The 24,916-nt window shown below is 42.5% G+C and overlaps 1 protein-coding gene across 1 annotated transcript; it reads right to left on the bottom strand.

Annotated features, from left to right (window-relative positions):
- Nucleotides 1-72: 72 nt before the first annotated feature.
- On the bottom strand, nt 73-17,973 carry si:ch211-80h18.1 (uncharacterized protein LOC555593 homolog). Its single transcript, XM_048992862.1, has 39 exons — nt 17,904-17,973; nt 17,006-17,070; nt 16,207-16,275; nt 15,485-15,520; nt 13,975-14,016; nt 13,599-13,646; nt 13,422-13,469; nt 13,307-13,342; nt 13,120-13,170; nt 12,984-13,028; nt 12,730-12,786; nt 12,066-12,107; nt 11,824-11,868; nt 11,586-11,630; nt 11,426-11,473; nt 10,817-10,861; nt 10,196-10,240; nt 9,797-9,853; nt 9,446-9,484; nt 8,903-8,944; nt 8,782-8,796; nt 7,902-7,955; nt 7,750-7,797; nt 7,165-7,224; nt 6,959-7,003; nt 6,775-6,816; nt 6,659-6,694; nt 5,969-6,004; nt 5,753-5,794; nt 5,560-5,619; nt 5,309-5,359; nt 4,991-5,029; nt 4,611-4,655; nt 3,959-4,003; nt 3,731-3,831; nt 3,589-3,624; nt 3,175-3,210; nt 2,983-3,027; nt 73-1,386 (listed from the first exon to the last, which is right to left on the bottom strand). Exons 1-39 carry the CDS (start codon nt 17,960-17,962, stop codon nt 1,267-1,269), a joined length of 1,920 nt encoding a protein of 639 aa, XP_048848819.1. The 5' UTR covers nt 17,963-17,973; the 3' UTR covers nt 73-1,266.
- Between the last annotated feature and the right edge of the window lie 6,943 nt (nt 17,974-24,916).

Raw genomic sequence — 24,916 nt, 5'->3', positions numbered from 1 at the left:
TTGTTCAAAAGACGCTTTGAGGAGTATGTTAGTTCCAAAAACGTGCTTTGTGTCACCGATATGTCTGTAAGACACCAGCTACAGACTCTATGTCACAGGATGGAGTCGCCCAACTGCAATCACCAAACCTCTGTACTGTATGGTATATTTATTCAGTGAAAATTACATGCAAACATGTAAGAACAGAACGTGTTCAGCTGTAACGGCCAACAACATTTGAAAAGTAGCAGTACAGTATAAATATGCAAACACGCAAGTTGAAAGCACCTAACACCGGGGTTTGTCTGACCCCTTACAGTAGTTGAAGTTTTAATTGTTGTCATTCCAGAGGAAATGTGTCAAGTCAATTCATGTATCCATAAATCGCAAACAAGCAGTAACGTAACTGGTATTTTACATTATTTCCGTGGCATACGGGTCAAAAACCTCAACATTACTACTTCTGTTGTCATAAATGGAGGTCACCTAAAGGTTAAGCGATTCATTAATGAACCCGTTACCATGGTTTCACGGGTAACAAGCTCATGTCATTTGTTCATTCTTTGCCCAGAACAATGCAGCCCCTTCAGAGTTAAGGTGAGTTTGGAGCCTCTCTCTGATATGACATCATCACAAGTTCACACACCTGTTTAGCCTCTCAGCATGTCTTTAGGCTAGAGGAAGATGCTCGCACGTTGGGCCGGTATCAGACCCAATGCCATTTACACCATGCCATGAGGCACCATCTATGTGTGAACGTCCGGATAATATCTAATTGGTTAGAGGCACTGGGGACGGGAGAGATATAGCGAACCCTCCCACTGACTAATTTGACCAGCTACTACTCAACCCACATGGAATAACGGCACTGAATTAAAATCCCAACAACATGACAAAGCTGAGCCCTCATGAGATGAACAGGATGTGTGTGGAGGTTGAGGGTGCAGACAGATGATTAATTAAAGCGTATTTTAAAATGACTTGTTTGGCAATTGACTCTTCGTCACACCAGCAATGAATGTTTCTCGAATATTTTTTTTTAAAAAGCAAAAGAAATGCAGTATCTGCAGGCACTGTAAAAACATTTTTGCATGAAATTGTCGGAAAGGATGATAATACCTTTCATTCTGCATTCTTAAGAAAGCAATATTTTTTTTCCCCCTCTGAATCCCCAAAATCTTCAATGTAAGACAAAAGTAAACTGCACGGTAGGCATGGACAGATGTATTAGTGAACTTGCTCTTTATCTTAGTGTTTAAACAGCAGAACGGACATAAATGCCCATCGCTAGTGGAGGGGGTCTCTGTTCATCCACTCTTCCTTGCATTGGAATCTATAACGCAGGATCTTGACACGAGGCTTGATGTGCAAGTCAGCAGGTATCCTCCAGTTCCACATTTTCTGCACCTGTGGGTGGTTACAGAAACAGTGGCTTCACGTTTCGTTCTTTCAGCCGAAAGGCATGTGAAATACAGAGAGTGAGCGCTAGCGCTCGCTGCCACACACTGTAATTCATACTATACCTTAGCGTGGTTCAGTCTCCACCTGATATGTCAAACATCTGGCAAGTTTGACAGCACAAAACCCAGGCAGAATCGGATCAAGACGACAGCCATATTTATTGGAGAAACTGCCACAGCTCTGACTATATTTTTGACTAATTCATTTTTTTTTAAATTCCCTTATGCTTTTAATTACACTCTTCGGTTCCATGTAATGGGCGTTTTAGTGTTTCATGTCAGCATTTTTCTCTAACCAGTCCTCAGCGACCTGCAGACAGTCTGCAGTAGGGGTTGGCTGCCCTGATCCTGGAGTGCCAGCATCCAGCAAGTTTTCCACCCTACCTGGTCTCTGATGAACCACACCTGATCTCAGGTCAGATAGTAACTCATCAGGTAGGACAGAAAACTTGCTGGATACCAGCATGTCAGGATCAGGTTTACCTACTCCTGGTCTACATTTTTGCTCCCCGGCAACTCATAACTAGGGATATATCACATCACGATATAGCGAATGCATAATAATCACCAGGGCTTTAGATGACGGGCATAAACATTTGTCTAGACACCGGCTTTTCAGTCCTATACGGACGTTTACTTACACCCACAATTTGGTTTAGTAGTATGGATTAGTAGTATGCCTAAAATATTAATCAGATGCATATTGTGACATCCAAAAGTTAGTAATCTGTACAAATTCGGCATATCCTTATGTTTATTAACTTCAGTTAGCAGAGCACATCACACGCAGCTGTTTTGGTAAATTATGGAAGGGATAGGCTGTGAAGAAAGGGCAGCTCAGCAGCCGGAACATCTGATGAAAATTAGATATTGTGGATAAACAAGGTAAAAAGATATCGGTGGTGCGGTGGTACTTTTTGCATGTTAAAGTCCCACATGTTTACACATATCATTAATATTTTAGGCATGCTACTGATCTGCTTATCAAATTGCAGGTGTAAGTAAACGTCCATATAGTACTGAAAAGCCAGCGTCTGGACCAATGTTTACATCTGTCATATGAAGCCCCGGTGATTTTTACGCATGCGGCATAAAATCGTAACGTAATATTGTGCAGGTGGTCTCCAAATAGACCTTAACCAGGTATTCAGTGTTTTTGAATGTTTGGTTCATTTTTGAATGTGCTGAGAGCTGGGATCTTATGATTTGGATAGTGTGACTTGGCACTTATCCATCTCTCCTATTTGACTCTCCCTGCCGGCCCCTGGAGGATGGGCTCCCCCTTTGAATCTGGTCCCTCCCAAGGTTTCTTCCTTGGGAGTTTTTCCATGCCACTGTCACCTTTGGCTTACTCACTGGGGGCTCTGGGTGTGGATGCCGTAAAGCGTTTTGAGACGATGTAATGTTATGATAACGTGCTTTACAGACATAAATTTGTTTGTTTGTTTGTTGCCTGTCTGGAGGTTCCGGAGGAGTGGTTTGAGAAATACTCGTTTACATGATTCAGTATATCTACACAAGCCTGAAAAACAAGAGGTCTCACCTTGAGGACCCTGACCAGAAGTGATGTACTGTTCACCTGCGGGAACTGAAAAAAGCAGGCAAAACAGAGAAAAAACGAAGAGCTATTGATCAACTGCTCGGGCAGGGGGGATGATCAGAGTCCTCTGTAGGCTAAAGCATCATTCAAGTAACCAGAGACCTGATTTTGCCATTAAACTGCCATTAAACTTACCAGCTGACTGGGTCTGCATCGTAATGTCTTGATGACCTACTGAAACAAAGATACTCTGTGATCAAATGCATCTGTTAAAAAAGTTTATATGCCAAACATCATAGCAAGCAATAAACACGTTGTTGGATTTTATACTGATTCCCGCTAAAATTACTTGAGGGGACATGAATAATGTAGCAGTACATGTGTATTAAATTAATTAATTAGGTTAAGCACTAAACCCATGGGAACATGGGATTAGTATGTAACTAACACTTAGTTAATTGTTAAGTAAGCATTAAGTTAAGCATGTACTACCACATTATTCATGACCCCTCAAGTAAAGGGTGACCTGATTCCTCTCTCCTTTGTTAGTATTTTTGCTATTTGTGTAGTAACTCTTGAAGTGTGTAGGACATAGTTGTTCAGACTTACTGAAACCTTCATTGGTTCCTCTGGGATCAGCAGTAACTATAACAGAACAGAAAGAAAAGTTAGGAATGACATCAGCATCATCATTGAGCATTGGGTTGACGCCCAAAGAGCATAGCGACCAAACCCCTTTAGGTGGACATACACAGGACAAATAGAGGCCTGCGGCCAAGGAGTCCTGGTGATGGGACTCACCCCCATCAACGGCGTCCGTGTGGGAGGAGATTTTATGCGGGTTCCCTGTAACTGAAGCACCACACTCAGAACAGTGAGATGGACGCCCCCCACCCCCCACCCCCACCATGAGCCATGAGCATGGCTGTGAGCAGTGCTGAGAAGCTGAGGAGGAGCGACCATGTAGGGGCGAACCCACCTGGGGATCCAGTCTGAAAGAGCACAGCGTGCAGCTCCGCACCCCCTAAGTCAGGAAGATGACAGCGTGGACCTCACAAACCACAAATACCCTGGACCATTAAGGCTTAACCGATGCCCTTTGCTTGAACACGAATCAGTTTTAATTAGGGTAACCATTGCTTAACCATAGTAAACACTGAACATGAATGAATGCATTGACAATAAAATCTATGACAATGAATATGAAGTCAGAATGAACAACGTTTCTAGAAAGGCACTAAGCGTGGGTAAATGGTGTATGCGCTGTAAGCCCTGTAAGACCTATTTCATTCATAAACTTTCCTCCCTTTTCACTGTGTGTTGGCCACTGGCCAGTCTTTGGCACTACAGTCTAACCTTGTGGCTGGACCTTGAAAGGCCCACAGGGAGGCACTGTGGCATCACATGTCCAGGGTTTGGGCTTTGAATCCCGCCTCCACTCTGTTTTCCTTAAGTTTATGTGACTCCCCATGTTGTGTGGGTATGTGCCCTGTGGTGTACTGGCATCCCATCCAGGGTGTTCCCCAGCCATGTACCCTGTGCTGCCTAGAATTGACTCCAGGCCCCCATGTGACCCTGACCAAGTTCTTGGAAGATGAATAGATCGATAGATGTATGAAAGGCCCACTGACCTGTGGAATTTATTTGGTTGCTGGTCACGGCTTCTCCACTGAAGGCTAGGGAGGAAGAGTGGGGGGCGGGGTCACAGGGTGCTGCCTGATTGGTGGGATGTTTGGCTCAAAATCTTCAATTAGAATGCCTGTAATTCCTTCTTGAGTTTGAGGCAGGATAATATTCTGTATGGTGCAATGGCTTCTTCTGAGAGCTATCCTCATCGCTCAGGACAGATTTGTGGAGTGGAAAGTGATCCTAATAAACTCTCCTAGCAACGCACATGCATGAAAAAAGCTGGCTGGCTTTTGTCCTTTATCTCCTTGCAACTTTGTCCAAACGCCATAAACAGCACACTGGAAAATCACCTCCGGGGGTGAGTAAATTTATGGATACATACCTATATCTGGTGCGCTGGAGCTGAATGCAGAGCCTGCAGCTACAGTGTAGAAGCCAAACATTTATTTGGCGGGAGAGAGTTACACATTTAAAAGGACACATCAGGCTTGCTCAATGACCTCCGGGAGAAAGCAAACTCAGACTAGTAAAATATATATTATTATATACATGTTTGCAAAACATATTCAATGTTTTGAGGCCACACTTCTTCAAAATAGAAGATTCGTGTAAAAGAAGACAAGACAGACTAAATCATCGGAAATGAACGTGCCAGCTAGTATCCCTGGAGTATCTTCATAATTGAATCATTGTCTCTTACCAGTTACTTCCAGCTGTTGGTGGGAACTGGTCATGGGTTCTCTACTCAAACCTGTTGAAACAGGACACTTTTCTATGTCAGACAGCAAGGGCAGTAAGACTGGGATTCACGGTCAGGGGAACATAAACGGTTCTGTTGAGTGTAAAGAAATGGGTGTAACAAGTGTAGTGACTACTAGGGTCGAAAAATCGCTTCTTAGATATTTTAACCGAAACACATGATTGGTGTCACCGTGAAAGAAGTGATGCTACCTGTATGGTCCATGTGAGAAAATGCACTCAGGGAACTCATCTCTCCTGCGATCGGGGCCACTGGGAAACCCGGGAGACAGCACACATGTTTTACTGGACAATTGCGCACGCTGGATGCATGCATTTCATAGAAATTAACTTTCGGTTTTATTGTTTAAATATACTTGAATATACTTTTATACTTCTGACTGACCATCTGTGCCCGTTTGAGGATTGACGTGCGGAGTCCCTCCACCTGTGAGTGGTGAACAGAAGGCCTCTGTGTTACGAAGCTCTGTTCTCTCAGCAAAGCGTAATAAACAGAGGCACTATCTTCTACTCAGCAGGACAAGCCCCGCTGTAACGACGCCGTCAAGTACATCATCGCGGGAGGTATTTCAGAAAATGTCATAGCAGCCACTCGACTCACCTGCTGAGCTGAGCTGTGAAGCGCTGTGTGGGTCACCTGTGTGTGTATGGGGAGGGGGGGGTACAATGATGGATAGTTTTTGGAATAGTTAAAGATTCTTCCCCTATTTGATGTCTTTTGGGGTGATGGAAGCCTGTGGATTTTTCCATCGCTGACTTGCAATATTTAACGCAGCCAGAAGTGGCCATGCAGGATCCATGGTAACTTTTTCCACATAATAATAAGACATAAATTTCACAATACGACACCATTATTATGATTAGACTCAGTTTGTAATCCTGTATTGAAAAAGAAAACTGCGTGGAAATAGTGCCACTCTTCGCAGACGTCTGCTAATTCATGACAGTGTTGATAGATTGTTTGCTATTATTATTATTATTATTGTTGTTATTATTATTATTATGATTATTATGAACCCTCGTGTTTAATAATTATGGAATGAAACGTCTGCCTGTCAGTAATCTGTCAGTGGGAACCACGAATACAAAATATGGCAAAGCATAGTTAAAAATGCAATATTTAAAAGAAATCATTCTGTATGCATTTCATTTTGCATTTTGTCCATTTATTTTTTAAGTTTATTCTACTCAAAAGTCATTATTGCTTTTATTAATGTAAGAGAGTGTTTCATTGTATAACACCATTATATTTTGTAACGATATTTTTTGTAAATTTTGTAATTTTTCTTACTTATTCTGTCATGGTGGTCAGTGAAAGGATGATCCCCTGTAAATGATAAAACAGAATATATTAGCTGATGTGGAATAACAAAGTTTCTTCAGCTACGCTAACAAATAACTGATTACCTCTATTGTGCATCTCCGTGATTGGTCTTTGACGACCATTTCCTAATGAAAAAACAAGTTCATGTTTCGAGAGCAAGTTTGGTACCATTTGATAACTGTATGTATATGTCGTTAATAACGTCCGTCCGCAGTTTCTCGGTATTTTAAAAGCAAAACTGAAATACGGATATCAGTCAACACTTACCGTTGGGATTTGTTGAGTCTATGTGCAGTACATCAGAGCCACCCTCTACAATTTAAACACAACGTCTTTTTAAATTGGAATTATTTACAACAGTCCACTTTCAACACCTTATTTTTTTTTCTATGATTTGAGACAGTGACTCCAGGAGTCAAGGAAATTATATAATTTTTGCATTTTTCGTTCGACTTGACTTTACATGAATGTACCTGGATCATGTGTACTCAGATATTCAGTATGTGACATCATGGCCATTTCTGCATGCGGATCTTTAAAACAACAGCAAGAACAACATTAATAATGACAATAATAGAGCGTTCCTAACACTTTAGCCAACAAAGAAGTCACAGTTAACATCTAGTGGCACTGCCCATGAACTGGGTGAGGTTCTCTCTTTTTGCGATTTCTTGTCTTAATGTTCTAACGGAAAAGCTGAAAAGCTCTTTCTGCGTGAATGATTGTGATGACCTCACACCTCTAGGGGTGGGGCTAGGGTGTGTGGGGGGGGGGATATGCAGGCATTCTCCTACATTCCAAACTGATGCTTTTAAATTGTCTATAGAGTGTAATTTTTCCATGTGTGCATGAGTGTGCCCTGTGATGGACTGGAATTCTGTCTGGGGAGAGGGGATTGTGCCCTGTGCTGTCTGGGATAGGCTCACGCTCTCCGGCACCCTGACCCTGATAGGGGGTTCGAAGACGGAGGAATAATACCACCTTCGGGCTGTTTTTCCTGGAGAGGGATGCAGCACACATCATGCTGAAGATTATCCAGTCTGTCGGTGCTTATTTACCTGTCGTGGTACCATGGACACCAGTCAGAGCAGCATGATCCCCACCGTCTAAGTTACCAAGAAACAGATAAGCAAATATTTCTTTAATTGAAGACATCCGATCAGAAGGTGCGACGTATCGTCTAAAGGCAGATTTGAAATATCCTCCTTACCAGTATAACTAATGGAGTGGAAATGGTCACTAAAACTGCCCGGAATTCTGGAGCCTGGTGACAGAGAGATGAAAGAAAGCAATGGGTGTTTCTGTGGATCATTTCTGTCAAATGCAGCTACAGGCAGTTCCCAAGTCACGAAGGAAATCCACTCCCTATGTCTGTCTTTAAGCAGAATTCGTAGTTAAGTCTGGAAAATACTGTACTGCACCTCGAGCTGACGAACCGCAGACACCACGCAATGTTGTCAGGAGTGTCACAAAGTAGAATGTGTATTCTTTACTGTGAACCGTTGTATTTAACTCAGATTTTTAATATGACAGATTTTAGTTTGGCTGCTAAGTAGAAGTTGTCCGTTATCGGACATTCTTTACCTGGGAACTGCCTGCATTAATTTTGTGTGCTAGACTTCATGAACAGAAATATTTATATTTGAAGATAAAGATACAAACAATGAAAAGATCACAATAATGTTTCAGAAAACCAGAGGTCAACATTCTGGGCCCCATACAAGTATATCATATAGGGCCCCCAAATCTACACCCATCTAGTTATGTTCCACTTTTTTAGGGCCATCCTGGAATCATCCTAATCCCCATCCCTACCCCCCCCCCCCCCCCCCCGCCCGCCCCCTATGGTGCCCCTACAGAGACCAGTCCCATCCATGAGGCTTGGTTGAAATGACTCTTTGAAAATGACTCTTTCTATATATATATATATATATATATATATATATATATATATATTTGTCAGAGAGAATTGTGTAACACTACAAGTGTTAAGCATCATGAAAATATAATTGGATAGCAGTAGTGATTATATGTAAAAAAATTAAAATTGCATAAATGGATGTGCCAAAAGTTCACAGGCGTGTGCTCACCTTCAGATGGATGGGCTGCAGATACAGACAGGTGTGAGGGTTTGGCATATATATACAACCTTGTAAGGCATAACTCGCAAATTTATAGGTCAGTCATTGTATAGGTAAATATGCAGTAAACCTGTAGAGGCCATCTGTGGAATGCCCAGGTCTCCAGCAAGCCCTGTTATTGACAAAAAAAAAACGAGATTCAAGAAATGAGATGTTTCATATTTCCATGAAATTCTCTCCAAGGTTTGACGGTTCAGCAGTAAATTAAAAATAACTGCTTTGTTTCTTGGAAAAATGTGATAAAATGTACAAAATGGCTTCTGGAATCTTTTTAGAACAAAATACCAATTTGTTCTTATAGGCTGATGTTTTTGCTTCTAAATCTCTTTACTGGCAGAAATACAATCTTAGGATGATTCTAACGTGAATCACTACGGTGATAATGTGCGCATAATTAATTAGGCATCTTTTACATTCAATCTCATATGTATGGCTTAAGTAGATCTATCTGAATTTACAGTTAGACAAACAAATATGGTGGCAAGAGGTTCCAAGAATCTTTCTCATTATGTGTCCCTCAAAGGTGGTGACATGTTCTCCAGCTCAGTTAGACTCTCCTGTGCTTATTGTCCTACATCAGTGAACATAACAAGTCTTGGAGGTAGCAACTGACCCAGTCTTTCAGTGAGGGCGTCATTCCCGGTGAAACCGCCTGAAACGAGTGAAGGGAAAAGAGTCAAAATGACCTTCAGGATAAAATCTTCATTCAATCTCCTTTATAAGCACAGACATGCAAGCCGATACTCGAGGTTCAAGGCTTTGTGGAACACATGGATGTAATGATACCTTGGCCCGAAAAGTGGCCGTAAATTTAGCCCGCCGCTCTGAAATCTCTGTCATGATTACAAGTCTGAAAACGGTCTCGCAGGTGCGGTAGAGCAAGTCAAGCCTGTGAGAGACGACACATGGAGAGGAGGCAGGGAGATTTACGGCTCCTAGTGGAGAGCGCAGTGCCAGCAAGTACCTGAAGCATGTGACTGAGCACTGCTACCAGCGGGCTCTCCTGGAATGAGGCCAAGGGCTGGAATTAAAGACCAGCGAGAAATAGCGACCTGATTAAAACCGAATTTCCTTACATGCAGACAACAGCCTTGAGATAGCAGCTCAGTTATTTAGTCTCGCAGACCAGAGATAATTTCCAGCTTATGGAAAAAAAATGTCAAATCCTAATCTATGAGCATATGAGGGGATCAATCGCTCAACATCGTTCATGCTTTCAATTTATAAAAGTACCAGATGTTCTAAAAGATTAAGATTTTGGTCATTTACGTTCATCCTGGATTTAATTATGAAAGAGTATTATTCTGACACATGGTCAAGTTGGCAGGAACTAGAACCCATTTTTAATTTAAGCAGGACCTACCTGACAAGTCCATATTGGGGTCAGAAATATAATGGTCTGTTATATCTGAAACATATTAGGACATTGTTTTAAGTTAGATCCAATTACCGCTCTAGTACGTCTCATAACAGATGCCTTGCCTGAGTGAGCTAGATGGCATGAAGAGGTGATGGTATGAAATAAGTGGCAGGTGTGCAGAAACACAGGAATCACGCCTAGTTCTGGGAGGCCCACAGGAACCAACGCGAGCGGATGTTTAGATGCTGAACTACCTTGCTTATCCTTTTAGCTATGTGCCAGTTAAGCTGCATCGCTATATTAATACTAACGTCATTCAACTGACTCGTTTTAGTGGTTAGCATAAGCTAACGGGCAGATTTCCGTCATGCAATTAGAGCACGTCAGAATCCTGCTAACCCTAACCGTAAAGTGCATCATAATTCTCGTCTTTTCTTTTTTTTCTTTAAAGAAGCGATTATCTCTCATTTGTCAGAGCCCCCCCCCCCCCCCCCCCCCCCATGAAAACGACAGCCAGATGTTTTTGTCTCACGGAAGCCGGCACATATGGAATGCATTCGATCTCCTGGGGGCGTGTGTGCATGGTTCTGATTCGGTTCCCGGGTCGGGGTGTCTCGGCTGTACCTGGATATCCGCCATAGAAGTTGTCAGCCAGGGGAAGATCAGAGACTGTACAGACACAGAAAATCACATCAGCCATTCATCGCTGACATCGCCCAAACCGTAATATGCCAACCAGTCAAATGAAGCGGTTTGCTTGACTACTGGATGCTCTTTCTAGTTGTAAGTTGCACACAGACTTGATTTCTGAATGGAGTCTCTCTTGGGTTGTATTTGTGTGTATAGCATTCCTGATGCGAGGTTTCTAGCAATGCTCATATATTTCTTTCCACCACAACGATCTGGCTTTGTAGCATTTGTGGCTAAGCTTGCTCCCTGACGGCAGTATGCTTGTAGTCAGTGTTGAGCACTTCAGGTCCAGAAGTTATATATCCAGTCCAAGATTTTGTTTCAACCAAACAGTTGAGTATAAAGAGTCACAGTCACAGAGAGCTCATCTGGTTGGTTGAAACATAATCTTGGTCTGGATGTGTAACTTCTGGACCTGAAATGGTCCACACTGCTAATTCTGCCTGCTTCACTTGCACCTCGCATTGGAGAAAAGCACCCGCCAAACACATAACTGTAAATGTCAAATGTGCAAAGCCCCCCCCCCCCACCACCTTCTCTTACCTGCGTGTCCAGCCAACGACCCCCCCACCAGCAGCTTATGGCCGTTTCCTGTGAAACGACAAAGTGCCAGTAAAACCCTCGTGCTGCTTATATGACATCGTCGAAGCGGCAGCATGAGGGGGGCGTGGCCTCTTTTACCACCCGCCCGGTGCCACCTTACCGTTGGACTCCGTTTCTGGGCCCTCTGAACCGTTCACCTCCGAACCTGTACAAAGTGGCACGTCAATACAATAAGGCAAGTATCACAATCCACCCAAAACAAACTAATAAATCCTTAAAAATCTGAGAACGTCCCCAGTACGGTGCAGGAGGTACACGCACATAGCAGCCTTCCCCTTTAAGAGGCTTGTTACCATGACACAACACTGTATCTGACAAGCATTAATAAATGATCCCACCTGTAAGATCCCCATGAGAGCTGGAGCCCAAAGAGGGTCCATTCCCTAAAAGATGAGACCGGCTTTTCAGACAGAACACCCTTCACGGTGACTTCTCAGATGAGGTCATCCGAGCGCATGTTTTATTTGACCTGACCTAAATCATGCTGTTCTTTCAATATGTGTATATGTACTGTAACATTTGCGTGTGTATTACTGCTGTGCTTTGGCCTAAAATGAACGTTGGGAGTTTCAGTACCTACCGGCAGAGTATATCTCAGCTTGGTGTGTCATTTGATGAGGCCCTGGAATTCAACAGAATGCAAAACATGCTGTCAGTAATCACAGAATGCATCAACGCCGGAGTTTTCACGCCACCTGAATGAGGTAAGGAGAGCATGCCGATGACAGCACGTTGCTGCACCCAGGAAATGACGAACCACCTCAGGGATGACAACCTGAGTGCAGCTGTGCGGTAGGTGATAACTCAGCACCACACTAGTACGAATGGAATGGAACAGTGTGAAGTTTTTTTCCCAGTGGCTGCCAATTTCCAGTGCTTCCCCATCCTGCAACCACCCCCCTAAGTTTTCCCTGAAAGTTGGAGGACCTGCTTGCAGGGCTGGTAGGTTAACATCACATCCAGGATAGAGCGATTGCAGGTTAAGGACCTTGCTCAAGGGCCCAGTGGAGTAGAATCGTTCCTGACAAACCAACGACCTTCCAGGTGCTGACACAGAACCACCACACTGCCCCTTACATGAATAAATTACCAATAATTTCTTCCTTTCTTCAAAAACCTACTGACATCTTGTTGGTTGGCTAGATAAACACTAGATAAACACAAAGAGGTTTGGTTCCCAGACCTCTTCTCCGGCTCAGCTCAGCCATTCCGTGTATTTTCTCGTGACTCTGGGCCTCGCTCACCTTCTGCTAACATGTGGACCTCAGACGTCATGCTGGGAATGTGTCCTGGTTCACCTCCTGAGTGGATGGAAATCACACCACTGGTGTTTTGCAAAGGAGTGGCAAAATAGTGTGAATAAAGTGCTATCCTGATTATGTGAGGAGATGTATGGCTAAGACTGGACAATGAATCACGTTATTGTGAAAGTGTGGCTGTCTCCTCGCTGTGGGTGTTGTAGGTCTTACTGTGGTGTGTCGGGGGGGGAGGGGGCTACCTGGGGGCTCCAGCTGAGTGGCTATACTGGAGTGTTCCACAGCACCTAACAACAAGGACACCAGCATGTTAAGGAACACTGTGAAAAACTGAGTGAACGGGAGACACAGCGGATCGAGAGAGAGCGGCCTTCTCACCGTCAAAAGCAGTGCCGGCATCCAGAGTTAGCGGGTCCGCCCCATTGTCACCTGCGGCATAGACACAACGCAGAGTGGAGAGTAGGTATCTGATTACAAAGCTCAATGGTGAATCAGCACTTGAGGTGCGTGAGTGTGTGTGTGATTCTTGAGTAGGATACCAAGTGTGCATGATTTTTTTTTTTACCATTTCCTTCCTCCACAGCTGAGTCCGTGACGGACACTGCCGGGGAGAGACCATGGTTATCTTATTGTTCGAGGCAATCTGCTTTCTCCACAGGTCACGGGTCTCTGACACTCACCGTCATGGCTGCCCCCATGTGACGGTCTGGCACCAATCAGCTTCTGTCCTGCAAAAGAAAAAAAGCCAGACACTTTTCTGAAACTTATGCTCACAAGAAATTGAAGTTGACACCCGGGCAGTAATGTGTCATGCAAATTCATTTGGCGTAGAGTAAAATTTCAGAAGGTCTCTTCACCGTTTATGGGGTCGCCTTCCAATGAGGCTTCTTGTCGACCAGATGGATCTTGAAAGAAATGCAGGATTTCTCAGAAATGAGGATTCATAACGTTACATACGTAATCTTTGAAAAGTCATCATGGGAGTATATCGGAATTATTCCTTTACAATTAGATTCGGTAGAGCAGTAAGCCGGTCACTCATACCACGTCTTTTATACAATGGTTCCAGTGTGAGTGGTTTTTTTGTTTACCAAAGCAAAATCCGAGTTAATCTTACCACCTTGAATTTCACCAGCTTCGACTGCACACTGTGAGCCCTTCATTACAATTAAGACCTGTGCTGCAGTGAATAAAAGACCTGTTCAGGCTACGAGTGGATTAGCTTTAACTTACCCCGATCTTTTGATGCCGTGGAAGGTTGCCGACCTCCAATTCCTGAGAGAAAGATTTTTATTGATTTATTTATTTATTTTTTAATGAATCCCTTCCATAACGTCCCACAGCACCAAATGGCTATGTTATTAAATGTCCTGGGGGGGGGCATGAAAAAAACTTTTGTTGTTTTTAAAAGACAAGAGATGACAATAAGTGTTTATAAAGCATGCTAGTTCGGTCTTTGAAGTAATTGCGCTTTTCCAGTGCTTTTCCCATTTTTAAATATAAAGCTTTACTTCATTTACACATGTAATTATGTATGTATTTATGTATTTTTTTTACATTTTTCATGCACATTATAAAGTGTTCCTTTAGTCTGGGCATGTGCTGAACAGGATTATTGCTTAACACTCATTTAAATAACAAATGAAACTTGCAGGAATTCAAAGACTGGATGGAAATGTGGAGTTTTGTAAAAGCCTTATCAGGCTTTTTCTGTGACATTGTGCAGACCTGTCGCACATCACACCATAATAAAAGTGCTACTGTTCAGCAAATCTACATGATAATGAGGCATCAACTTGTCAAATATGGATCTTCGACTCCTTCTCAATTGTTTCCCTCCAGTCTCATTAACCAAGCAGGTTTCTCCTGGAACACATGCATTTGTGTCCATGGCTAACCAATTTTTTTTAGGCTAAGTACCATAAATTTATTTTAAAACCTGATTAAACATTAAAATTAAATTAAAATAATTTAAACATTTAGAGTAAAATATTATAAAATTATAATATATGTTTGTTGTTTTATAATCTTTTAAAAGTTCTTTTATGTATCTTCTTATTCAATGGAAATGTTTGTACGATTAGTGTTGCGTTGCTGACGGCATGTAATCATCTCCGGAAATTCTACGCTTGCATAGAATTGTCTCCCATTTCTTTCTATGTATAATAAATTCTGTATGCAGTGATATTTAAAGTACCAGTATTATATGCAATACTGAAATAAACCAAAAAAACGAAAAACAGAGTGATCTCATCCATCCATCCATTTTCCAAACTGCTTTTCCTACTGGGTCACCCAGAGCCTATCCTGGAAGCAATGGGCATGAGGCAGGGAACAACCCAGGATGGGGGGCCAGCCCATCACAGGGCACACTCACACACCATTCACTTACACCTATGGACGATTTAGCAACGCAAATTAGCCTCAGCATGTTTTTGGACTGCGGGGGGGAAACCGGAGTACCCAGAGGTACTGGAGAACCCCATGACGACATGGGGAGAACATGCAAACTCCACATACATGTAACCCAGGCAGAGACTCGAACCCGGGTCCCACACATGTGAGGCAACAGTGCTAACCACTGCACCACCATGCCGCCTCTCAGTCAAGGCTCATTTTTCTCAATAAAAATGAGTGTTTACATTGTTGAGGCATTTAAAAAAAAAACCCAATTGCTTCATTGTTTGAATAGCTATAAGAAGGAGAGCATCTTTATATTGGTGGTAAGTTATTAACTTCTCACCCATATTCATATCCTGAATATTGGAGTCATCATCATCTGAAAAAAAAGGAAATTGATAACAGTTCATAAACTGTTCACATGTTTCCTTCTTCCTGAAGATCGTGTTGCAAAGGCGTAGAGAAGAAGTGTTGGCGGTATGTAAGACTGCTGGGTTATAACTCAAAAAAACAAACTTGTTAAACGTGTTATTCCATTACCTTTTTTGACTATTACTTTATTTGCTGTCAATTTTAAAATTATGTGTGCGTGGCACAAAAAATAATTTAATAGCAGTTAATGCAGAATCACCCTGCAGGAGTATTGGATCAGGATCTGAAGGCGTGGTCTGTTTTAAATGATATTTAAACACTTAGTTTAAAATATATTATTCATAGTAAAGTTGCATTTAGTCCACTGTTCAACATAAACTCAAAATCATGCATCGTTAAAAAAAATTCAAAGCAAATTGTTTAAATTGTGTTATCTTTATTTTATAATGTCTATTTGACTCCTATCATTTTATAATTTTTTACAGACCCGTTTATATTTGCAGCGATGTGGACAAGCTGCATGTGTTGAACAGTCCATTATCCATGTTTCAGTCAAAATGAGTCAGTCCAGGCAATCGTTTGTTTAGTTTGGCTACATTTCGCTAGAGAAACTGACATCCGGGCGCCTGGTCCAGCCCACAGTCTGGATCTGCTGAGACCTCGGCAGTCCAGCACGGGACACTTTCCACCTACCTTCCTCCTCTTCAGAGAGTTCCTCTTCACCCTCTTCTCGTTCAGTATCAGATTCCTCCGCTTCCTTCTCTGAAAATAAAACATAAGGCTAGAAAAATTGCGTCTTGGGCCAAGAGGTTCTTTGTCTCCATCGTTAATCAACCTTTTCATTGCATTTTGATGTATAACAATGTGGTCTCTGGAACACAAGTGATGGAGAGAAACAGGACCTTGCTGTGGACACCGATAGCCCCTCGCCCTTGTCCGTGAAGTGTGAGCCCCTCACAGAACGTTTCTCTAAAGGCTTCCTTGGTTCCGGCCCAGGCAATCATTCAGCCTGGGTCATATTCCATCCCGCCTCAGTTACTTTGCGAGTTACAAATTCACTAAACACTATAGACAATCAGTCAAACTGAAGCTTGGAAAAGTGACAGCAAAGGATCTCCCAAAGGTTTCATTAATTACATAACTATAGGTAACAAGCAACTCGTTTTTTAATTTTCCAAGACAAGAGTAGCATTAATTAAAAATGGCTATTTAACAATATATTTTATTGACTAAAGTGTTACAGTTTAACGTTCGACAAAATCGAAAACAACTTATCTTCTCATTAACACATTCAAATATTTCAAATCATAGTCACAATTCGATCAATGCCCTTATTAAGCCGATTGGATGGAACAGAAGCCTTCACATGAATTAATGCTTGAGAAGGATCCCTGAGACGAGATGCTCTTCCTTGACTGCTGCTCACGAACAGCGCAAAGGAACATGCAGATTCATGGAAAGCGAAACCATTTATGACCGAACACTTTCCTACCTTCGACAGGAGCAGCTGCAGTAACTGCTGCCAAGCACATCACTGCTGAAAATATCAAAACGTTTCTGGAAGGCAAAGGGAGCGCAGTCACTAAAATGCTAAAGGCAATATATTTTTAAAACACCTTTGAATGTTGGCAAAGCTGCGTTTATTTAATGAGGCAAATAACGGCTGCAATTATTTTTGTTTCTTGCTTTAAAAATATTACCAGTGAGACATTTAAAGATTTTTTTTTGATTCCTTCACTGACAACGTAAATATATAAAAAAATCAGATTTTAAAAACTGATTTATATGACACGTTACATTGCAACCTTATAATGAAAAAGTGGGATCAAAAATAGATAGATTTATATAACAAATTTTATACATGTTTTAAAATGTATTACATTAATGACAGCATGATAAGAATGGATATTATCCTAATTATAATGCAAAATAATGATCAAAAAATTAATTCATTAAGCATAAGCATTCACAAACCATACATATAACATACACATTTATTGACAGGATATTCTCTTCCATTGCAATGAAAATTACTGACAAAATTGTTGGCGGCCTGTGCAAATCTTTCCTATAATGTCAGTTGAACTTATTTTGAATTAACACACACTTTTTAAATTATTGTAAAACACTTTAAAACAATATTACTATTATCATAACTTTTAGTCGAAAAATGAATGGGGAAAAAGCAGTTTTTATAGATTTAAATTTAGAAGCCAAGAAAGGCGTATCAATGCTCCCCTGTTCGGGATAATAATACCCATCAGGACAGAGAAACACAACCCCCCCATTTGATTTAATTATGGTTTGCCTGCTTCATAAACCCCACAATCTGCTCGTTGACCGGGTTACAGGTAACGTGGCTGTTTAGAGAACCGCCACTGTTCACTTACCGAGACAACATCGTTTTGTTATGTTGGCAGTCCTGGTGTGGACATAGAGCAGGGAACATTCAGATTTTTGACTTCCGTATGCTTCATTGAGCACCCCTATAAGTTTTATACTCTCAGAGCCGCCCATCTTGAGAAAGGGCGGGGTTTGGGCGAAGGCCCCATCCCCTGGGACTAAATGACTCCCGTGATCCCTAAAAGGGATCAACAGTTAAAGTGGGCTGCCAGTGGAGGGCACAGGCAACCTTCTTTTAGTTTTTGCACCTGGGGAGAGGGAAAGTGAGGCACATGCCCTCATTTCCTGCTTAATGACAGTGTCGAAGCTCGGTGAAATGGAGACTGGTGCTGCGTTTGACCTGTCCCGAGGTTCAGTGGCATGACATGGTGCGAATGCTTTAAAGGCCAGTGGACAGGCACCAAGCAAACCCTACAACCTAAAACCTGAATCCATGCATTCTGGAGAGTGACGTTTGCCACATATTTGGACTGGGATTTTTAAAATATTTCAAAGGCAGTTCATAATAATGAGATGTTAATTCTAAAAATGATAAAATCATAATTGTAGGTATTAATTTTAAAATGAGGCCTTTTATCTTCTAGGGAGACTAATTAACATACTGAACATACTGCATAATTCTCTCGCCCTCGTCATGTTTCTGTGAGAACATTTTATCAAAACATGAATCATACTGTGTATTTTCATAAAACAACGACAGGGAACCTGTTATGGACTGGCATACCGCCCAGGGTGTACCCCAATCAGGGTGTAGCTCACCCAGGGTGTACCCTACTCAGGGTGTAGCTCTCCCAGGGTGTACCCCAATCAGGGTGTAGCTCACCCAGGGTGTACCCTACTCAGGGTGTACCCCAATCAGGGTGTAGCTCTCCCAGGGTGTACCCCAATCAGAGTGTAGCTCACCCAGGGTGTACCCTACTCAGGGTGTACCCCAATCAGGGTATAGCTCACCCAGGGTGTACCCTACTCAGGGTGTATCCCAGTCAGGGTGTAGCTCACCCAGGGTTTACCCCAATCAAGGTGTAGCTCACCCAGGGTGTACCCTACTCAGGGTGTACCCCAATCAGGGTGTAGCTCACCCAGGGTGCACCCTACTCAGGGTGTACCCCAATCAGGGTGTAGCTCATCCAGGGTGTACCCTACTCAGGGTGTACCCCAATCAGGGTGTAGCTCACCCAGGGTGTACCCCAATCAGGGTGTAGCTCACCCAGGGTGTACTCTACTCAGGGTGTACCCCAATCAGGGTGTAGCTCATCAAGGGTGTACCCCAGTCAGGATGTACGCCAGCCGGGGTGTACCCCACCCAGGATGTACTCCAGTCTTGTGCCCTGTGCTACCTGGGATAAGCTCCTGATTCCCCTCACGACCCTGACCAAGTTGGATATATAGATCTACATGAAAAAAGACATTCAAGTGATACCATACTTTTTCCTAATTTTTCCTAATATGTAACTTGTTCGTTTACATGCGTGAAACATTTCAAGATGTCAACTTTAGGATTAGGGTTAGGTTTAGGGTTAGGATTAGGATTATGGTTAGGGGTATGGTTAGGGTTAGGGTTATGGGTATGCTAACCATGTGTGTTCTCATTTGGGCTCAAATAGTTTTTTATGCTTAAGGTTCATTTAATAAATGTTCCCTGATAATTTTTATTATTCCTTTTGAATAAAGCTCCTGTTTATTATTGAATATTGAATGATGTTTATATTTCATAACATATGAAACTTATTGTCAAAATTACTATTGCATTTTCTCTAGCAGCGCTGCACAGAGGTGCAGTTACATTGTTATTAGGTGCTGTCAAGTCGATGTTGACTCCTGGCAACCATATGGATGGCATTCATCCAAGGGGTCTTGTATTCTTTCTGCACTCATTATACATCTAGATAGCTTGATGTGATGGAGGTAATTAAATTCCCAGAAGAAATTCTATGGCTGCATAGAAGGTAGGACACTGAATGCACTGGTGACTTAAACATTAATTAAAACACCTCAATGCCTGTCAGCTTTTCACTCCCTCTGTTTCGTCGACGTTGGAACACGGCAAGGTTCAAGGTTCAAGGATCTCCTCAAAGAGCTACAAAACAGACAAGTTAAAACCTTTAAGGCCAGTGACTGTCCTTGTTTTCCTTTTGAATGTATACGTGGGCTCGACGTAGCTTTGGCTCTCATGCTTGCGAGATCTGCAGGTTAAGTTTATGCTCACGCTAACAGTAGCAAACACGTCTTGAGAAACTGTCCGCTCAGAAGTCGGTGGGTCCAGATGAAACCACCCAAAGCTATGGGCTCCTTCTGTATTTTATATCAAAATAACAGAGTTGAGGAGGAGGACATATAGAAAGGCTGCATTATCGTGTGTTATTGACCCCTTAGTGACTTGCCAAGATTCCTTTTAGCTCTACCGATGTCACATCCTTTAGGTTCCTGGGTTTCTGCACTGAGACAATGAGTTCTTGTTATGGAGTGAAACCATAGCAGCGGAGGCAGCCTGGGGTGACGAGATTAGAAGCCCTTACCATGGCCAGGTCATCCAGCTCATGCGCCGACTGGCTCGTGCTGAGTTTCTGGGCCAGCATGTTTCAGGATTATGTCTAATGAAAACTGTCCTCATTGATCTGCCATATATAGCGAGTAGGTACAGGATGTCCTACTCCTGCCTAAGGGTCAAGGTTGGATTTAAAGAGCTCGAGAGTCATTTGACATGTATCCGGACTTCGCTTACTATCCCAGAGTCCATCTGCTGGCAATGCCTAACTTGTACAGTAGATAGAGTGAACTACATGCTGACCATTCAGATGTTATGTTCTCCTCATAGCTGTTTAATCTAGGTGCTATGGGTAAAATACCTGCAGACTTAATTATTACTAGAACCGACCATTATCATAAAGGATATTTGTGAACTGCCCAAGAAAAGTATTCTATATTCTGTGATATTTCATTGCATATTTTTAATTTGGAGTATCGACCCCGTTTAAAGCAAATCATAGCTAGTTAGACTAGCTGACACTATTTATAAGACTGTTTTACAGCAATCAGCGTGTTACCTGTTGCTTAATGCCTTATCTCCTTTGAGGAGTTTTCAACGCTGGAAAGGAATAGACCTTAAAACTTGAGAGCAGTTAGACAAAGGGTTCACCCTCTTGTCCTCGCCGTTTTCATTCTTCGTTTTATCATCACACTATCTACCTGCTGATTTCTTCATTCAAATTCCAGCTCCCTTCTCAGGTTGCTTCACGATCTCAAGCCGATCCCGAGGTCTGCTGAGGCTTTTAAGGTCACCAGCCCCCCTATGATCATAAAGGGCTCATTTCACTGAGAAACACAATCTATGAAATTGCAGACAGATTTGTTCCAAGGCTCACCTATAATTACCTGCTGTTGGGAACAACCGCAGAGTATAAAGTAAGATATGCAGTTAGAGTACTCAGGTAAAGTATTCACTCAATGAGGTTTCTTCTGTGCCAAGAGTACTGTTTGTTTTTTCGAGTATTTAGCTATTCAAGATCTATCTATGAACCTGCTTCTTTAATCACCATGATAACCTCGATGTGGTCTGTCTCTCATTTTATATAACACCCACATCTCCATCACAGTGCAATTTCACTCATCATTGTTGCTTTTGCCAATGAATTCTGAGCCAACCATAAATTGCTGTGAATGTTCTCTTGTCCTAATATCATGTCTAAGAGAAGCTTTAATGCACTTCATAGATCATTCTCGGGTGAACTTGGATCCATGTTGATTTACATGAACATTCATTTGTTCGTTTGCATCTTCCACGCCTGAGATATCATAGGTAACATCTCCATGCTATACAGCTCTCATTGCAAGCAATAGCAAGGGTTGCACAGTGTTTGATCTTTCTAATTTTCTAGAAGTTAACAAGGAGGAGATCTTGGGGTATAACCAATGGTAGGTGGTAACAACTTGGATGCATTTAAAGGTATGGCTGTATGATGAGGAGGCATTAAAGGCAACGCAACAGCCTATTCTTCCACGAGCAGTTCCTGCTTAGGAGATTCTTCTAGGTCATCTAGCAAGTTCAGCCATTTTGCCATTTGAAGCAACTTGAGCCCCTTGTTTTTTCGGTTCTGTTTCACCGTCTACATCTAAGATCAGGGAAACTTTGTGTGACTCGTAAATAAGGTCCAAGTTATCATAATGTCCGCCCTTATGCTTGCAGCTTTACATTTTGCGCAGGTCAGGAAATGAGCAGAAATCCTAGCAAATATTTATTTATTTTATTTTTTTCCGTTAAGGCTAGCGCTTGTTTTCTCACAGATATCATACTTTCGGCTGGTGTGAGCATGAAACCCACGCATCCTGGATTAAAGTATAATATTTCTGTGGCTGTGTGCCGGCCGTCCCGTTCCTCTGAGAAAGTGGACCGGGCTCGCTAATGCACCGCCGGGTCAGGCATCAGTGGCCTCGCATTTGGAGGCTGGAGGCAGCCGCCCTTCAGCTTCTCGTCGGCCTGGTCTGAGATGACCTGCCATTCGCATACAGCCATAAATATGACCTTTCTGTTGGCAGGAGCTAGGCCATTGTTAGGAGCTGTTTGGGGTTTTTGTTCGATTCGCCTCCCCTGCTTCCTTATGCAGGGTTCGGACCACCGAGCTCAGTTTATTTGTAACTCGAGCAGAAGTTGAACCGTAGGCCTTTTGAAGAGTGTACAGAAATTTAAGCACCCTTAACAGCTTCTAGGGGTCAAGCGATCTAGTCTACTTCAAACTCCAAAAACCAGCTACAGAGAAATCCTGGTCCCGGATTCTCTTTGCACATCTTCACCAAGCTCTTCATTTTATTATTGCTACACAGCAGAGAACGTGAGAAAAATGAGACCGACGTATTGGTGTTTGATACATTTTTCAATTTCCTGGCATAGACATTATTTACAATGGAATCTCTATCAAGATTCCACATTTTATTTGGCTGTATAATCGCAATGTAAGGAAATATATGAACCTTGCCCTTGGCCTTACTAATTAGACTGAAAGCACCCTTACAGAATCCCAGCTAAGAGCACAGTGACCTGGCCTGCAGCACTGTTCCATTCACTGAAAGGTTGATGCCTCCACAGTCCAGCCAGGACCCATTGGGTCCGGCCTACCGCAGGCCGTGGAAACCCCCCTTGTGAGAGGATTTGGGCCAGTCCTTTCCAGTTGCCATTAGATATCTAGCCACACGGAAAACATCAAAGGGAAGTGGGGGGGTGGGGAGGAGTTTGGCAATTTCAAAGTGAAACAAGTCCTCAAAAAGGTTGTTTGTGGCCAATGCACAAATCAGCTTTGTTCTCAGTGCGCCATTGCTCTGCGTTTGCCCCAGAGGATCCTCCTCCTCCCCCGTACTATGGGAGGCCATTAGACCTTAATGGAAAAGTATAAAAAGAAATTAACTGGCTGCTTTGGAGCATAGTTCTCCAGTCCCCATTGTAAACAGGAATGTGTGGTAAATGTACCATTATCACAGGTTGTCTGCAACAGAACATAAATATTAAAGACATATTCTCCTCCCTCTGTTGATTTAAAGCCTTTGCATTTCACTTTAACTTTAACGTAATTCAAAAAATAAATTAAATTTGTATATGTTTTATTAAATTTGTCTAACATAACGTGTCAGGCTATGCAATGGTTTTTGTCTATGCCTAGCACTTGTCCACTTTACAATACAGATTTACTGCTTTGTTTTCGGGAAATTGCTGCGTACGGCACTCCGTAGCTGTCCGTGGATAATATCCTGGCCAGAGAAAGCGGTCGTGTCTCGTCGCAAGAAATGCGCCACCATCCCCTAGACAAATATCAATTATTGTGACTGAGCAGGAAACAAGTGAAACCATTTTGGCTTCCAGGAATCACAGGAATAACTTATTGTGCATGGAGGTGGACTGCCCAGCTCACGCAATCGTTCATGCGGGCAGACTGCACAGTTGGGCTGCTGCGAGTGTTGTTTTTGTGTCACTGTGATTCAGCATGCAGGATGTTGCTTTTGGCTGCGTACAGCCCCGGTTACACACTTCACACTTTCTAGGTACATCCATGAGTACATGATCACGCTGAGCACTACTTCTAATACTACATTCTCACGCAATACTACATACTCACAGCCAGATTCAGTTTGCCGAATGCGAAATACATGGAGCTAATTTCATTGCAATATAACAGATTTTTTCCACTACCTCCTCATACACAGGTATGGCAAGGAGCGTGCACTGATTATAGTGCTTTGCTGCACTCACCACATGACAAACCACCTCTGGGATGAGAGCCTGAGTGCAACCGCGCAGCCAGTGATACCTCAGCACCACCCTAGTCCGAATGGAACAGTGTGAGTATTTTCCAGCGGCTGGAGTGCCAATCCTGCCACCAACCACCAAATTTTCCCTGTAAGTTGGAGGACCTCCTTACAGGGTTGGATGTGGATTAACGTCATACCCAGGGTGAAGAACTTGCAGGTTAACGGCCTTGCTCAAGGGCCCAACACAGTAGAATCACTCCTGGCATTTACGAGATTCGAACCAGCAACCTTCTCAGAAAACGGGTAGAAATTTATACCTTTGCTTATTACTGGGGCTGTAGCTTCAAGTGTCTGCCAATGATACCCTTAGCTGTAGGTAAATGTACCTTTTAAAGTACAGTAATTGACTCTGAAGAACATTTTTGTGCCATTGATGGTACATTTATGCTGTTTGTACGTATGAGATGTTCCTCAGAGTCCATTTCTGAACCTTCAAAGGTACAATTACAAGGGAACAGCCCCAGTGATAAGCCAGGTGGAAATTGTTACCCTTTTTGAGAGACTAATATTATATCAGCTGATTCACATACTTTTTAATACTAAGACATACTCTTTCAGTGCTTCATCATTCCCCTGGTTTTCACACATTCCTTTCTAATTTACACAAAACCGGTTCTGCTACAGCTCCACAATATAGTTCATAGTGACCTCAGATAGGGAGAATTAAAGTAATCAAGTTTTCATATAATGAAAGTGTCATTAAGTA

Source organism: Brienomyrus brachyistius, chromosome 23, assembly GCF_023856365.1.
Source record: "Brienomyrus brachyistius isolate T26 chromosome 23, BBRACH_0.4, whole genome shotgun sequence".
Taxonomy (NCBI): Eukaryota; Metazoa; Chordata; class Actinopteri; order Osteoglossiformes; family Mormyridae; genus Brienomyrus; species Brienomyrus brachyistius.
Note: the sequence above shows the minus strand (reverse complement) of the source record. Positions and strands in the feature narration are given on the sequence as shown.

Coding starts and splice junctions, on each gene's coding strand:
- si:ch211-80h18.1 (XM_048992862.1), bottom strand. CDS start 17,962: ATGTTCCCTGCTCTATGTCCACACCAGGACTGCCAACATAACAAAACG. Junction 4,004..4,610: donor CAACCAAATAAATTCCACAG/GTCAGTGGGCCT, acceptor TTCCTGACTTAG/GGGGTGCGGAGCTGCACGCT. Junction 3,211..3,588: donor AGGAACCAATGAAGGTTTCA/GTAAGTCTGAAC, acceptor TTGTTTCAGTAG/GTCATCAAGACATTACGATG.